The following is a 16,731-nucleotide window of genomic DNA, read 5'->3' as shown; positions in this document are numbered from 1 at the left end:
AGGGTTACTGTTTGCAAAGGTCATTCTCACCTTTCCGGGGTCTAACAAGCGGAGCACTGAAAGCGTGCCACTTGTCGGAACCTGTGAGTTTTTCCTTTTTCATAGATTCATTTTTCAAAACAATTCATCTCTTGAACCGTGCGTCTAAATCCCGAATCATTTAACCGTTGGATTCCTCATGTAGAGATCTTTAAAACTAGATCTCATGCTAATACGTTTCGACGAACTTTGTTTCACAAAAAGACCGAGAAAAATAGTAGGAAAAACCATAACCAAACACACATTTTTTTATAAAAAGGACACATTCTGAGGGGCACGGCTGTGCTTCTTGGGAAAGCAAATTTGTGCCTCTCCTAAAACAAAAATGCATGTCTTTTCCTTTCTGACAGGCATAAATCGCTGACGCAAAAATGTCTTCCTATTTTTCCTTTTTCCGAGAGGCACACCTGCATGAGAGGTAAATCAGTACGGGCATGTTTGGTTGCCGTAGGACCCGGGCCTGGCTAGGTCAACCTGGCTCACCAAGCCTAGTTGAAGTAAAACAGGCAAAAAGTCGACATCTGCATATTATTTGGTTGCCCGCATTTAGACCTTTGCATTAAGTTAGCAATTTTGGCATAGCGTTTGGGTGCCTGCATTGGCTCGGCTCACGCAACTATACGGTGTTCGGTTCCATGCAACAGTTGTTGTCTGGTATCCTCTTCGGCTTATTGGCGAGGTTACCAGCACACAGCTGCGCGTGAAGAAAAAATCATACACACACAACAGAAGATAGTTGTAAACCATAGCTAGCCGCAGTTTAAATAAAGTTGCACACTTAAACATGTCAACGCAAAGCAGTATGATAAGAAACTAAACCAGCTGGAGCATAGGAAGGGCAGTCCTAGACGTTCATGGCGAAGGCATCATCATGATTGCTGCACTTGGTCGCCACTTTAATGCCTTCGTCATTGAAGACAATGACCTGGAGCGTGTCGGGAGTGAGCAACTTGAACGTCACCATGTAGCCGATCCTGATCTGATGAACGGTGGCGAAGGGGCCCCAACCCTAATCGAGGGTCACCCTCCGTCCATCAGCCGGATAGTCACCCTCCGTGAGCAGCCAATGTTGGTCCTGAGCTTGAAATCTTGCGGCACCACCGAGAAGTGCTTGGTGAAGTCCAAGAGCATCAGGATTCACCCAAGCCGAGGGGCAAGGATCACCTTACAGAATTGGGATGGACCTCCCTCCGCATGTACTAGCCGTAGTTACGGCATTTGCCGCTAGGGGGCTCCTCCGACACCATGTCCTCATTTGTAACAACATCCTCAAGCGTGGTCGGGCCAACCTCCATGGGCGGCACCAACTCCTTGCCCTTCTCCATGGGCGGCACCACCTCCTTGCCGTTGTTATCTGTGTCGATCTGCATTACAAAGAGTGTGCATTATGAAGAGCACAAAGATTCGAGGTTGACCGCCATCATTCATAACCCCTTTATTTACCCACCCTCACAGTCACTACTTACCCACCATATCACTCTGTCATCTCTCTGTCTCTCACTCTCCCTCCTATCTGACGCCATGGAGTCCAGCGGCAACTTCAACCCATTCCCTTGAGGCATTGGTTGGACGGCTTTCTTTCTCAGGTGCTCGGTCGATGACTGCACCAAGTTCGTGGACACCATGGAAGTCTGCTCCAACTTCACCAGCATGGCAGACATGCAGAAAGAGTCGGACGCGGTGCTGAAGAAGGTGACACCAGAGGAGTTGAAGACGCTGATACCTGACCCAACAAAGGGCGCTATGTCAGTCGACATCCTTCGCTGGGCCATGAACCAGGCCGACTCTGACGCTCGACAGAGTTCAAGGTAGGCCAAGTACAGAGAGTACAGTCATCTTCATGACCATCGTACCGCAGTGTACTTCACATCAGGGACTGTGGTGGCAATGGAGGAGGAAAAAGAAGTGGTGGCGATGGAGGTGAAGTGGAAGAAGATGTTGCGGCGGCGATGGTTGTAAGGGCACCGGAGCCAGGACACCGAATCATGCCAATCGATCTGCACTTCGGCGAGGAAGAAGAGACGGTGGTGCAGCTCGAGGAGAAGAACAAGGGCAAGGGTACTCGCCGCTCCAAACGCCTCCAGGGTAGCCGAGGCTAAGATCTCGAACTACTGTGCAAGATTTACTCCCAACCCACATTACCCTTGTACTCAATCCTGTTCGGTAACCTCAAATCCATCGGTACTATGAACTCATGACGATCTTATGATGACTCCTATGGCTATTTACCCCGATTCCCCATTGGTCTAACACAGATCGAAGCTAAACGTGGATTGAATGCGAAAGAGTATGTGAGGAGGTGAAACAAGTGCTTACCACCATTGCCGTGTCGGAGGTGATGACGCGAATGTTGGTGAAGGGGTCGGAGGTCGCCTTGCTCTTCTCCGATCTGTTGAACGCCAACGCCGTAGTCGCTGTCAGTGAGAGTGGGTAGAGGGGATAGGAAGTGGTGAGGCGGCGGTGAGGGTAATAACTATCGGCGATTCAGAAAGCAACGCGACTTCTCGAGCATTGCTCCGCACATGCAGTCTCGGCCGCCCACGTGCATCGAGCGGGCCTGACTCTGGAGAAACTGCCAATCTGAGCGTTACCAGCGAGCCAGGCTGAGAGGTGCTTTAAATTTCGTGCGATGTAGGGCCAACAATGTATGCGAGCAACCAAAGGAGTCACAAACTTTCCGCGCGGGCCTGGTTGAGGGAAATGTAAGCAACCAAACATATCCTACCTCTCATGGAAGCAAAAAAGTGTTTTTTTTGCTTTTTTTTTCAAGATGTGCCTCTCGAGAAAGCAAACTTGTGTCTCTACAAGAGGCAAATATGTGCCACTCGTAGAAGCAAAAAAAAACATGTTTTTCCTTTCCGAGATGCACACTTGTGCCTCTTGTGAAATCAAATCTATGCCTCTTGTAAAAGCAAAAAAACAAGTTTTTCATGCAAAAAAATTGGAATTTTTTCCTCCAAAATTTAGAGATAACCCGGTCAAAACAAAAAATCCAAAATAATACATGGAAAAAACATCAAAACGCGGAACACGTGTATAGAAAAATAAATAAAACAAAATCCCAAATGAGCGCACAAGATGTGACACATGGCGACAGCTGAGAGTGCGCAAAGTGGCGTGCTCTCAACCCACCAAAGTGGCATTTGCAGGGCTCCCGCAAGGGTACCCCTTGGTTAGTTGCTCCCCGCTCTTTGCAACAAATTGACGTTGTTTTGCACGCACGGAACTGCATTTGGCCATTCATTTTTGAACATTTTTTCAAAATGATGTACAATGTTTTTTGAAATCTCAAACATTTTGTTTTGAATTTTGAGTATTTTTCAATCGTGAATCATTTGTAAACATGAAATATTCTTAAAAAACTAAGACCTAGCAAACATTTTTAAAATTTGACATTTTCCAAGAATTTTTGAAAGCTTGAACAATTACCAAAAAAATTCTAATTGTTTCTCAAAATGCAAATAAAATTTTGGAATTCTAGTCATTTTTTGAAAACAAACAATTTTGAAAATCTGAAAAAATTTGAAATTCCAAAAAAATATAAGTCTAGAATTTATGGAAAAAAAACTTGTAACCCGAAAAATAAATAGGAAAAAACAATAGAGACAGAAAAGAAAAACAGAAATGAGCCGCTGTACGAAGAGTCAACTATTTGCCGTATCATGCGGCAAATAAGATTTTCCTAACAGTGTTGCTCTCCTGTAGCGACTGCTAATGGGTTCACCTCAATATAGCCCATTTGAAAGGCAAAAGATATTTATTCTAAAATATTTGTTTCACTTATTGTATAAAAATAAATATCATGTTTATAAATAAATGTTTTTGTATTTTGAGATTAATACTCGGTAATTTAAAATAATCCCTATTTCTGAATAGTTACATCCAATAACTTAAACATTCACGAGTATTCACGTATTTTAGAGCAATGGATGTCTACTTTTGTAAATATTGTTCACAAAGCATTCATGTAATTATGAATAATTATCAGGCCTTAAAAAACTTTTGTGTAATTAAAAAGTTCACTTTTTATGAAAATGAATAATATTTTTGAAATAATTTTATTATTGAAATATATAATTTTTTATTTTTATTAAAATCATGCATTTAGCAAAATATATATGTAAATTTAGAAGAGAAAGAAAAATATATAATAAAAATAAGTGAAGAAAGAAGGAACATAGAAACAAACGTAGAAAACCCGGCAACAAGGGCCACACAATGTTGGTTGTTCAGTTATCTAGCAATTCATGGAACATATAGAATGCAAGCTGTTTAGGTGTGGTTGTGAAAATAAACCATGTCAAACTTGCAACTGATGTTCGACTAAGAGATAATTACACCAGTGATGCTTGAACTTGTCACTGATGTTCACTTTAGTGCCTGAAATTGAAAAATATGCCGAACCTGTTCTAGTACTTGGCACCCTTGTTCAAATATGGTGTAAATCTTGTTTGGATACGTCGATATTGCTTACTAGGCATGCCAGTGTGTGCACGGGGGCCACTTACAATGTTGGAGCAGGCTAACTTGCAAAATATACGTCTCTATGACATCATGTCCCACCTGTCAGTGCACAACACAAAGAACAAATACTATGAGCAAAACTAGGCACTGAACCTCGCCCATATCACGCACATCTGCTAAGCAGCTCGATCGAGGAAGTTTGTTGTCCTATAAGGATAGATAGGCCTTAAATAGTTGTAGATTGAGCTCTCGGGTTAAATGGGTTGTAGTTAGTGTGACCCATCCAATTAATCTTTGCCATCATAAAAATATGTAAGTTATAATCTATATCAATACAAAAAGACACAAAGGACAAATCCAATTAATCTTTGCCATCATCAAACCATGTCAATCCGAAGACCTAGATTGTTCCAATGGTGAGTATTCAACTTGTTCAACGTGCAATTAATATCATAACAAACATCAACAATGACTCTAATGACATAATTAATGTGTAATTGATATCCTACCTAATATCAACGTGCATTGCACGTATACATTTAGTAGTTACAATAAATATTCATGTAGTTTAAAAATATTCATGTCACCATAATAATAATTATGAATTATAAATATGTAAAAGGTGTTCATATGTTTAAATAATAATAAATTTTTAAAAAGCGTATACATTTCTATTAAAAATATTAATACACTTTTATGAAATCATCATGTTTTTATCATAGTATTCATGTAGTATATAAAGTGTCCATGTTTTAAACGTTATATAGTTCTAATAAAATTTTCAAGCATTTTACTAAAATTTTGGTGTTTCTAAAAATATGTATTTTTAAATTAATGAAAATTGAAAAATATATGTGGAAACATAATTAATAGCCTAGTGCGCCCCCAAGATTATAGATTCTACAATGCGCACTTTAAAAATCATACATACTTTTTTATAATTCATAAAATTATTTTAGTTACATGTTTTTTAAAATAATATATGAATATTTTTAAAACTTACATTAACATGTTTTAAAATAAATTTAAAATTTTATGCATATTTATTTATAATATAGGAATTGTTCAACTTATTTGTATTACTATTAAAATAATTTACATAATTTTTGTAATTTTAGAAAAATAAAAAAAACTTTTTTAAAGGAACCACGTGAATATTATTCTAAAAACATGAATTTTTGAAAATTATATTACATTAGTTTAATTAAATATATGATTCCTTTTATAATTAAAAAATATAATTCATTCGTATTATTTTAATTACATGAATATCTAAAAGTACGCAAACATTTATTTATTATTGTGATTATAGTTTACATATTTTTTATAATTTTGAAAAAAGGAAAAAGTACTAACATGTGGAAAATGGGGCGCACTAACGGCAGCCCATTTAACTCCACGATGAGCTTAATGTACATAAAGTGTATCTACGCCCAACGAAAAGATCAGCTTATCGTATGATGGTGGCAACGAAAAGAAGGAGGGAAGAGTGGTTGGATGGCATGGTCGGATCATCCAGTAACAACAGGGAAGTTTCTGGTAATGTGCATATGTTTTTGTGGCGCCTTGCCCACGCACGATATTAGGGCTCAACACAATATGTCGATAACAAAACAGTGCACTCTATGTGGAGCACAGGATTCCTGCGACACTCCCTCCTTGAATGCTCTATGGCAAGGTGTGTTTGGGCCTTGGTAGATGGAGAACTCGTTAAACATTTGTGCGAGACGACGGAGCCAAGCGCAAAGCAGTGGCTGTTCGCGATGCTCGACTCATTATCACTTGCAGGTTTTGTCAGACTGGCTATCACATTATGGGCAATATGGTGGGCGCGGCGGCGTGCTACTCATGATGCGATTTTCCAAAGTCCAGCTGCCACAAATGAGTTTATCCAAAGATCCTGATATGTATTCACTACCGACGAAAAAAGTGGAGACAAGATCGGCTACTAGCTCAGCTCGAGCCAGACTCAAAGCACCACCGGCTGGATACGCTAAGATACATTTGGATGCGGGAGTGGCATGATCAAGGCTTGGCGGGTCTGCGATAGCGGTGTGTCGTGATTCAAACGGCAACTTCTTGGGCAATTCATCGATAGTTATTCATGGTGTTACTGATGTGCCCACATTAGAAGCGATAGTTTGTCGAGAGGCATTGTCATTAGCGGAGGATCTTCGTCTAAGAGACTTTGTTGTTTCTTCGGATGCAAAACAAGTGGTCAATGATATCATAAAAGGCACGCATGGAGCTTATGGACCTATAATCAGCAAGACTAGAGAGAGAGAGAGTAGTGGGCGTCAATTGCAAGTTCATTTTTGAAGGAAGAGCGGCAGATTATGAAGCTAGTGGACTAGCTAAATTTTCTCATTCTTTGGATCAGGGGAGACACTCGTGGGGAGACACTCGTGGTTGATCCAACCCCACGGTCCGTTTTGTATCCCGCTACATGCGGATTTTGAGCAATAAAATCTAGCTTTACCCCTAAAAAAGCGTATTTACGCCTAGTTTTTTGTTTCTTCCTTGCACTGACAGGTGGGACCCGATGGTCATGGAACTATATACTTTGCAAGTCGGCCTGTCCTGGAACTGAAAGTGGGCCCCACGCCAAGCTGCCATGCCTAGTCAGTAACAGAGACGTATCTACGCCCAACGAAAAGATCAGCTTATCGTATGATGGTGGCAACGAAAAGAAGGAGGGAAGAGTGGTTGGATGGCATGGTCGGATCATCCAGTAACAACAGGGAAGTTTCTGGTAATGTGCATATGTTTTTGTGGCGCCTTGCCCACGCACGATATTAGGGCTCAACACAATATGTCGATAACAAAACAGTGCACTCTATGTGGAGCACAGGATTCCTGCGACACTCCCTCCTTGAATGCTCTATGGCAAGGTGTGTTTGGGCCTTGGTAGATGGAGAACTCGTTAAACATTTGTGCGAGACGACGGAGCCAAGCGCAAAGCAGTGGCTGTTCGCGATGCTCGACTCATTATCACTTGCAGGTTTTGTCAGACTGGCTATCACATTATGGGCAATATGGTGGGCGCGGCGGCGTGCTACTCATGATGCGATTTTCCAAAGTCCAGCTGCCACAAATGAGTTTATCCAAAGATCCTGATATGTATTCACTACCGACGAAAAAAGTGGAGACAAGATCGGCTACTAGCTCAGCTCGAGCCAGACTCAAAGCACCACCGGCTGGATACGCTAAGATACATTTGGATGCGGGAGTGGCATGATCAAGGCTTGGCGGGTCTGCGATAGCGGTGTGTCGTGATTCAAACGGCAACTTCTTGGGCAATTCATCGATAGTTATTCATGGTGTTACTGATGTGCCCACATTAGAAGCGATAGTTTGTCGAGAGGCATTGTCATTAGCGGAGGATCTTCGTCTAAGAGACTTTGTTGTTTCTTCGGATGCAAAACAAGTGGTCAATGATATCATAAAAGGCACGCATGGAGCTTATGGACCTATAATCAGCAAGACTAGAGAGAGAGAGAGTAGTGGGCGTCAATTGCAAGTTCATTTTTGAAGGAAGAGCGGCAGATTATGAAGCTAGTGGACTAGCTAAATTTTCTCATTCTTTGGATCAGGGGAGACACTCGTGGGGAGACACTCGTGGTTGATCCAACCCCACGGTCCGTTTTGTATCCCGCTACATGCGGATTTTGAGCAATAAAATCTAGCTTTACCCCTAAAAAAGCGTATTTACGCCTAGTTTTTTGTTTCTTCCTTGCACTGACAGGTGGGACCCGATGGTCATGGAACTATATACTTTGCAAGTCGGCCTGTCCTGGAACTGAAAGTGGGCCCCACGCCAAGCTGCCATGCCTAGTCAGTAACAGAGACATATCCGAACGTGATTTGAACAACAAGAGTGGTAAGTTTAAGCACCGATCATAAGTTCAACATATTTTTCAAGTTCACACACTAAAGGAAACATCAATGATAAATTTAAGCACCGGCACCTGAGAAAATAAACACCGGCACCTGAGAAAATACCGATTCCTTTTTTCCAAATACGGAAATACCTTTCTGAAGACCTATGCATTTGCATAATTGCATTACAAGGCCGGCCTTATCAAACAATAGGTAGCGTTTGGTGAGAACTCTGGGAGCACCAACTCGGCAGCCATCAGAGAAGTGCGTAATTAGCAAGCCAATCAGTAGAACTGAACGTTGGACCAGTAGGCTTTGTCCGGCCGCCAGTAGGCCGGGATGACATTGTTGGCCACCAGCGTCTTCCCGGAGTCACTGGTGATGCGCATGGAGAAGGGCCCTTGCAGCGGGCGGCTGGTATCCATCCGCCAGATGGATCCCCAGGAGCGGCGCATCGGCTCCCAGGACCCAGTGGGGCGGCCGTTCCTGGTCTGCATGAGCTCCATCCGCACCACGGTCCCGTCCACGTTGGCGTACTCCACGAGCACCGCGAGGTAGTTGGGGTTGGAGCCACGCTGGACGTGGAAGGTGACCTTCATGCCCTGGAAGTTGCAGCGCACCCTCCTGAACTGCATGTCGATGATGCCGGCGTGGCGGAGCTTGTCGTTGAGGCCGTTCTTGGCCATGGCCCCGAATGCTGTGCCGCTGAGGTCGAAGTGGTACCTGGCCACGGGGTAGTAGTTCATGTCGGTGATGACAACCCTCCTCGGCTGGCTGGAGCAGGAAGGGTTGTTGGCGGCGACGCATCGGATCTGAATGAAACACCGGCCGAGCAAACCAAATTAAAGGTCAACGCCCTGATGGATCCATACTTTGCATGCACATGGTAGGTTTGAGCTTGACCAACTAATTTAACTGACACTGTCTGGTGTCGGATTTATTAATGCGGTAATTAAGTACGTACCTCGTAGCAGCTGCCGCAGCCTGCGCCGCCGTCGAAGAGAGGCTCGTTGCCGCAGGACGTCATGGAGGAGAAGGGGTACTGGTTCACGTTCTTGAAGCCGCAAGCACCGCCTGCAAATCCATCCGTAGATCAGCACTATTACTAGCACTACGTACGTAGTTGATGCATGAAAATGCGCGCCGTCATCGGAGCATAGATATGGGCGTACCGTTGTCCATGGGGCCGGCGCCGGTGGGCGCTCCGTACCAGGTGGCCTTGGCGGGGAGCCAGCCGGAGTTGTAGGATCTGGCGGCGGAGGTGTCGTAGTTGGCCGCAGAACAGACGGACGTGAAGAGCACGGAGAGGAGTGCCACAAGCACAAGGGCAATGGCGTTGGTGGAGACGCCGGCCATATTGGTTGTCTATGAACCTTCTTACTGGACTCGTAGGATATGTACTCGATCGCTGGAGACTGGAGAATTTATAGGCAGGCCAACAGGCAAAATGAGGTGGGAACGACGAGCCGGCGCAAGGTTGCAGTTGCATCCGACGAGACGACTACGCGTATGGCGTGTTCTGGGCTACAAGCTCACATGGCTACGGAGAGAATCATGGAGGAATACAGGCACCTGCCGGTTTACGCGCGTATATATAAAATCACATCTTGGCGGTGATCACCGAGCACCCGCTAATCATTTTGTGGGGTGCACAAGTCAAATTGTTGATTGCAGACAAAGTCAGAGCACCGTTATGCCGTAAGATCATGCCCCACGTTATATCCTCGGGTCCTGATTCCAGTCATTCCAAATTATAAAATAAAATGAACTCCACACCTCGGGGTGCCAAGACTCAAAACAACATGGGTGTTATTGCTATTTTAATTTCAAAAAATGCAAATGAAGTCTGAAAAACATGAAACTTGGCATGGTGCCCTCGTATGAATTAATTGCATTGTTTAGAGACTGACCAATCTTCTAGGAAGAATCTAGTTTCTAGAGGGACTAGGTCAGGTTTGAAGGCAAAGTGGTGGTTACTTCCTCGGTTGAGCTTGAAACTCTTTCTAGACTCAAGATACACTATGACATTACACATGTCAAAATTTGTGATTTTTGGGCCAATTGCTATATTTAAGTCATTAACTGCATTGTTAGTCATAGTGCATATAAGTAAATTTGAACAACAAGTGCATGATTTGTTTTTAAAAAATGGGTTAAAGTCCTATTTGCTTATCCAAGGAAAGAAAAATGAATTTCACACCTCAGGGAGGCAAGACTTGACTCCAAACATGGAAGTTATTGTTATTTAAATTCCAAGAAATTCAAATAAAGACTGAAACACATGAAACTTGGCATCTTGCCCTCATATGGCATCTACCCATGACTGAATGCATTCCTCTTCTACCTAGTAGGCTTGAAATTCAGCCAGGTCTTCTTCACTTTCAATTTGTAAATGATTTTCAGTTGGTTCATTGCTTGGAATTTGCAAGGCATGCACTTGGTTCTTTTAATTGATTACAAATTTGTCTATGTCCTGGAACCCATGGTTCCTTGCATCTGAAATATATCATTTCTGCCCAACTTGTTTTATTAGAGATTGATTAGGTGGCAAGGTTACTGGAGGCTTTGGTATGTCAAAGTTGAATTGCCTCCTCACAGACATTGGAGTAAAAATAGGCATTTTAATATTGGTTGCCTGCTCTAGTCTTCTGGCCATCCATATAGCATCTTGGACGTATTTAGGTTTGTTACACTATAGGTGTGCTTGTATGTAGTCAGACAAGCCTACAATGAAGTTGTTGGTGTAGTAATCACTTGTTAGGCTTGGATTGTCTCTTCTCATTAAATTCAAAGCTCTTCCAAATTTCTCAATATATTGCCCACAGTTCCCTGTTGCACCAAAGCATGAAAATGTTTGACATTATGACATATAGAGCTTTCAGCAAACCTATGTCCTAGGTATCTGCAGAATTTGTGCCAGGGTAGTGTTTGAGCATGAAACTCAATCTCGCTCCACCATTGAATTGTTGTTCCCTTTAGGTAAGATAGAAAAAATCAGTTCTCTGCTCTAGTGGTGTTTGGACAGTGTCAAAGTACTGCTCGTCTGAATCCAATGTTTAGTGTCGTCTGCTTGAAACTCTAGAATGTTGAGTTTTGCAGGTTTGAGAGTGATCACTAACCCTTCTCATGTTATATGGACTGTTGTGTCTTTCTCTAATGGTTATTTGTTTTTTAGCACTTATGGAAGTGGGAGAGGCTGCCACTGACATTATATTAGTAGTCAGTCAGTCAAGTTTACATATGTACAAAGCAGAGTGGGGAGGGTAAGTAGAAGAGCAATACAACACTAGAGTTACAAGTCGGAAGAAGGGACAATAACTAAAGGGAGGCAACAAAGGAGTGAATAAAAGGATGGAGACTATCCTTGGTTTTGTGCACCACCATAGAAAGATCTTTTTTGAGCCTGGCAGTCCACGAGTCAAGTGATGGTGCAACCCCTCGAAAGTGCAGGTTGTTTCTTTCCTGCCAGATCCCCCATGCTGCAATGATAAATATCTCCATGAAGACAGACCTTCGCACCTAGATCTCACATCATGCATCACAACAAGTCTACAATCCTATTTCAACCAGATCAAACCAATTGAGCTCCAACAGTTTGTCACGAAGGGGCATTTGAAGAACAAATGAGCCATAGTCTCCTCTGGTACGTTTGTACACAATAGGCAGTTGTACGTGTTGTCGGTCGATACATAATGACGTCTGTGTAACATGTTTCTGGTGTTTAAGCGATCCGCCACAAGCAACCAGGCAAAAACCTTCCATTTGTTAGTGCATTTAGATCGCCAAATCCAGGAGAAGGCTACATTGGCTTGGACATATTTGAAGCAATAAGAATAAAACTTGCTAGGCAAAACCATTGTTGCGCCAAACACATTTCCATTCATCAAGTAAGGCGCTACTAGGATCCACCCCAGCAATCAGAAGCTAAGTAGATCGGACCTCGTCTCTAGCCTATGTAGAAAGAGGCAGATGGAAAGCTTGGCTGACAATGCTTGATCTTAGAAGGGATTGACATCTTCATCCCTAGCATACGAGAGAGTTGTCAGCTGCGAGTCCATGAGGGTATGGTCAAGCCACAAATACTTCCAAAAGAGCACCGTACAACCATTGCCCACTTTGACTCTAGTCACACCATTGTAAACATCTAACATGAGCATTATATCACGCCATGATTACCCACAAGTATAAGAGATCACAACAGTCTTCAAGGGTAGTATTTCACCCAAATTTATTTATTCGACACAAGGGGGGCCAAAAAATATTTATAAGCCTTAGTGGTTGAGTTGTCAATTCAACCACAACTGAGAGGTTGTTTCTCTGCAGCGAAGTATTAGTAGCACAGTAATATGGTAGTTTTGATAGCAGCGGTAACGTTAGCAGTAGTAACAGTAACAGTGACAGTAGTAGTTTTGTAGTAATTGAAAAAACAGCATCATTAGTAGTAACTTAGCAACGACAATATGAGCAAAACGTAGGCATGGAGTAGCGATGGATATTTGTATGACATTCATCATGTGACAGTCAAACCTAGAGCGATACACAATAATTCCAATTCATCAATCATATGTAGGCATGTGTTCTGTACATAGTCATATGTGCTTACAATAAGAACTTGTATAACATACATCTTTTGTCCTACCCTCCCGTTGCAGCGGGGTCCTAATGGAAAACTAAGGGTAATTAAGGTGCTCCTTTTAATAGAGAATTGAAACAAAGCATTAACACATAGTGAATACATAAACTCCTCAACATACAGTCATCCCCAGAGAGTATCCCAATTATTATCACCATGGGGTCTACAGATCAGAACAATAACATGTGCATATAACTTGCAGATAGGATCAAGAACTTATATATATTTATGAAAACATAATAGGTTCAGATATGAAATCATGGCACTCGGGCCCTAGTGACAAGCATTAAGCATAGCAAAGTCATAACAACATCAATCTGAGAACGTAGTGGATATTAGGAATCAAGCCCTAACAAATTGGCTCGATTACATGATGAATCTCATCCATCTCCATCTAGCTCCAGTATGCCTACGATGAAATTACTCACTCCCTGTGCTTAGCATCATGAGATTGTCGATGAAGAAGGGTTGTTGCTGACGACGACGACGAATTCCCCCTCCGGAGCCCCAAACGGACTCCAGATCAGGCCTCCCGATGAAGAACAGGAGGTGGTGGGGACTCCATATCGTAGAACATAATGAAAGCTTTCTCTCTTATTTTTTTTCTCGGGACGACGGAATATATGGAGTTTTAATTAGGTCATACAAAGGTCGGTGGGCCCCACAAGGCACTAGGGTGCGCACTAGGTGGTAGGTGTGCCCCTGCCTTTTGTGGGAAGCTAGTGGCCCCCCTCCAGTAGATGTTTGCGCCTGTATTTTTTTACATATTGAATAGAAAATCCCTGCCATGTTTCGTTCAATTCCAAGAACTTTTATTTCTGTACAGAAAACAACACGAAGATAGTTATGCTGAAAATAACGTTACTTCGGGTTAGTTCAATTCAAATCATGCAAATTATAGTTCAAAACAAGAGCAAAAGTGTTTGAAAAAGTAGATATGTTGGAGACGTATCACGCCGCTAGAAGAAGCCACAAGTATCGGACGTGTGCGGATAATGTCCTCATAATACTTGGTCTAAATCGGATTCACCCAGGGGATATCCATCCTGTTATATAATTATTGTAACTGCTTGAGCAGGAGGCCTTGGTTCTGTAATTTTATATTGATAATGCCTAGTCCACATTTGATTTTCATGTTATAAATGAAATCCCATGCTGCCAATTAATGAAGTATGTTTCAGGCCATCATCGGTCTGCTTGTTCCAAAAGCAGTGGTGTCGTAGCTTGTCGAGGTGCTCAACAATCTGTGGATGGATTTTGATTGAGCACATTGCATACATGTCGAGGGAAGTAAGCACCGAGTTAACAAAGGTGAGCTTAGAGCCATAGTCTAGGAGAGATGTAGCAATAGAGATTGTCCTCTCCATCGAAGCCACTCGCGGCATTAGATCCATAACTGTTGGTCTAGTAGTGATGATGGGTAGGCCGAGATAGGGAAATGGAATTTGACTAATAGCACAACTGAAGAGGGCAGCAAATTCATGAGTAGTGTCTGGTTGCAGGTTTATGGGAATCAGAGCGGATTTTTGAAAAATTAATACACAATCCCATTGAAGTGGCATACTTGATTAGGATTTCTTTCATATGGCCATCTTGGCCACTGTTAGAAGGCATAAAAACAATCGTGACATCGATGTATTGTATAATTGGGTAGTCAGGCTTACTGAAGGAGATGTATTGAATCAGCTTTAGACAATAAGCAACATTGATGGATCTATCGTCATGTAGTCTTTTCTAGTTAAGATGGCTCAATTAGGGTATCAACTTGCCCATTTCTAGATGGATGTTTGCAACCATCTAGAGCTAATAATCTTGTCTTCACTTGCCGATTTGACCTTTGGATAATTCTAAACAAGTAAAAGTACTACATACTAAACTATTGATAGATTACTACGGTTGGTCGTACTCCTTCCTATGTCAACCCCAACAACCGAACAAACCTTTCTCTATGAAAGTCAAGACACAATTTCCAAAGAAAATAAAGATGATTTCCTTCAACATTACATGATTGTTCATATTGGTAAGGAAAATAGTGAAGTTCGCATTATCAACTTGTTCAAGATGGTGGTCGTAGTGCTCAATCTAAGTTAATAGAAACGGAACATTCTTTTGTAGTTCCAAACATATGTTTTCATGATTTGTCATGAAGTCTATCACGAGACTTAAAATATCGCGATGTTCCATGAATTATGTGAACATTGGCTTTTCACCCCCCTCATGTCAAAATCCTGGCCCAGCCCCTGTGTGCTCTAAAACAGAAACATGGCAACGACAGATATGTGTGGGATATGCAGTGCACAAGATAGTTGGTGCTACTCTTTACTGGATGGTGCAATGTCCGGGAGTACTTGGGCATTATCAAAGGAGGAGATGGTGCAACACATGTCTATGACTCGAGATGATAATGAAAAGAATTGGTTATTTTCAATGATCGAATCACTTCACAAAGATGTGATCATCGCCATGATTGTCACGCTTTGGGCCATCTGGTCTGCTCGACGGAAAGTTATACATGAAGAAATTTTTCAAACACCTTATGCGACCCACTGTTTTATATTAAGCTATCTAGCGGATCTACAGCTACATATTAAGCCGGACACGGGAGCGCATGGTGTATCTGCTCCAAGGTTGACGTCATAGATCCCTCCCTCGGATAAACATATGAAAATGAATGTCAACGCGGCGGTTGCCCAACATGGAGGCTTTGGGGTTGTCGCCGCAGTCTGTCGTGATGGTAATGGAGTCTACTAGTGGGCCTCGGCAATGGTATACAGAAACATTGATGATCCCAAAGTCTTGGAAACTTAGGCAATTCATGAAGCACTTGCCCTTTCCGATGATCTATATTTGCATAAAATATCAGTTGTGTCCGACTGCAAAGTGGTCGTGCAAGCAATCAAGTCCGGTACATCTGCACTATATGGGGCTGTGGTACATGCAATTATAAATCGTTCTAGAGTATTTTCCTTCTTGTTTGATTAGCCCATAATTTAGAACCTCGAATGTTGAGTCTCACAAACTTGCAAAGCATACTTTAATTCTGGATATTGGTCGCTATTATAGGTTAGGTAAGCCCGGAAATCTTGTTTTCATCCCTGTAAATCTTGTGACGGTTGAGTAAAGCTTTGTGGGTTTGTCTAAAAAAAGCAAGTGGAGTGCTAGCGCTCCATCGCCTAAAGAGAGGCCAGCTTCCTGTGGCCCATTCAAACTATTATTCTTTACTAGAATTTATATAAACGACCATAAGGTATATTGGCATACGATATTCTCAAGGTCTAAGGAACCAAAGTAAATGTTAACATTTTATATAAAAATACCGACAACATGATAACAATGTGATCTCGCAGTAATTTATAAGATGGGTTCGTCCAACACCATTGTTCTAATTATTGATAGCATCCTTGTTACTTTAGCAATGCTCATGATTGGGAAACCAAGATCATCATCAATACATGAGCTAGTCTTAGAGGCATGACTAGAAATCATACTTGTGTTTAGGTTTGCACACATGTAATTGAGTTTTCTTCCGAATCTCATATTCAATAATCAATGCAATTATAGTACAGAAATATAAACTAATTATAAACATGAAAAATATAATAATACATTTATTATTGATTGTAGGCCGTAGTTTCAATAGATGTGGGGCCAAATAAAAAAATCCCTAGAAGCCCTCCAAATTTGCACAACTTCACACTTCTTACCAAGGGTGGGGC

At 42.1% G+C, this 16,731-nt stretch overlaps 1 protein-coding gene across 1 annotated transcript; it reads right to left on the bottom strand.

Annotated features, from left to right (window-relative positions):
* Nucleotides 1-8,500: 8,500 nt before the first annotated feature.
* LOC119324555 (expansin-B2-like) lies at nucleotides 8,501-9,740 on the bottom strand. Its single transcript, XM_037598339.1, has 3 exons — nucleotides 9,555-9,740; nucleotides 9,347-9,456; nucleotides 8,501-9,194 (listed from the first exon to the last, which is right to left on the bottom strand). The coding sequence occupies exons 1-3, from the start codon at nucleotides 9,736-9,738 to the stop codon at nucleotides 8,667-8,669; spliced, it is 822 nt and encodes a 273-aa protein (XP_037454236.1). The 5' UTR covers nucleotides 9,739-9,740; the 3' UTR covers nucleotides 8,501-8,666.
* Nucleotides 9,741-16,731: the final 6,991 nt, after the last annotated feature.

This window comes from Triticum dicoccoides, chromosome 6B (assembly GCF_002162155.2).
Source record: "Triticum dicoccoides isolate Atlit2015 ecotype Zavitan chromosome 6B, WEW_v2.0, whole genome shotgun sequence".
Classification (NCBI taxonomy): Eukaryota; Viridiplantae; Streptophyta; class Magnoliopsida; order Poales; family Poaceae; genus Triticum; species Triticum dicoccoides.
Note: the sequence above shows the minus strand (reverse complement) of the source record. Positions and strands in the feature narration are given on the sequence as shown.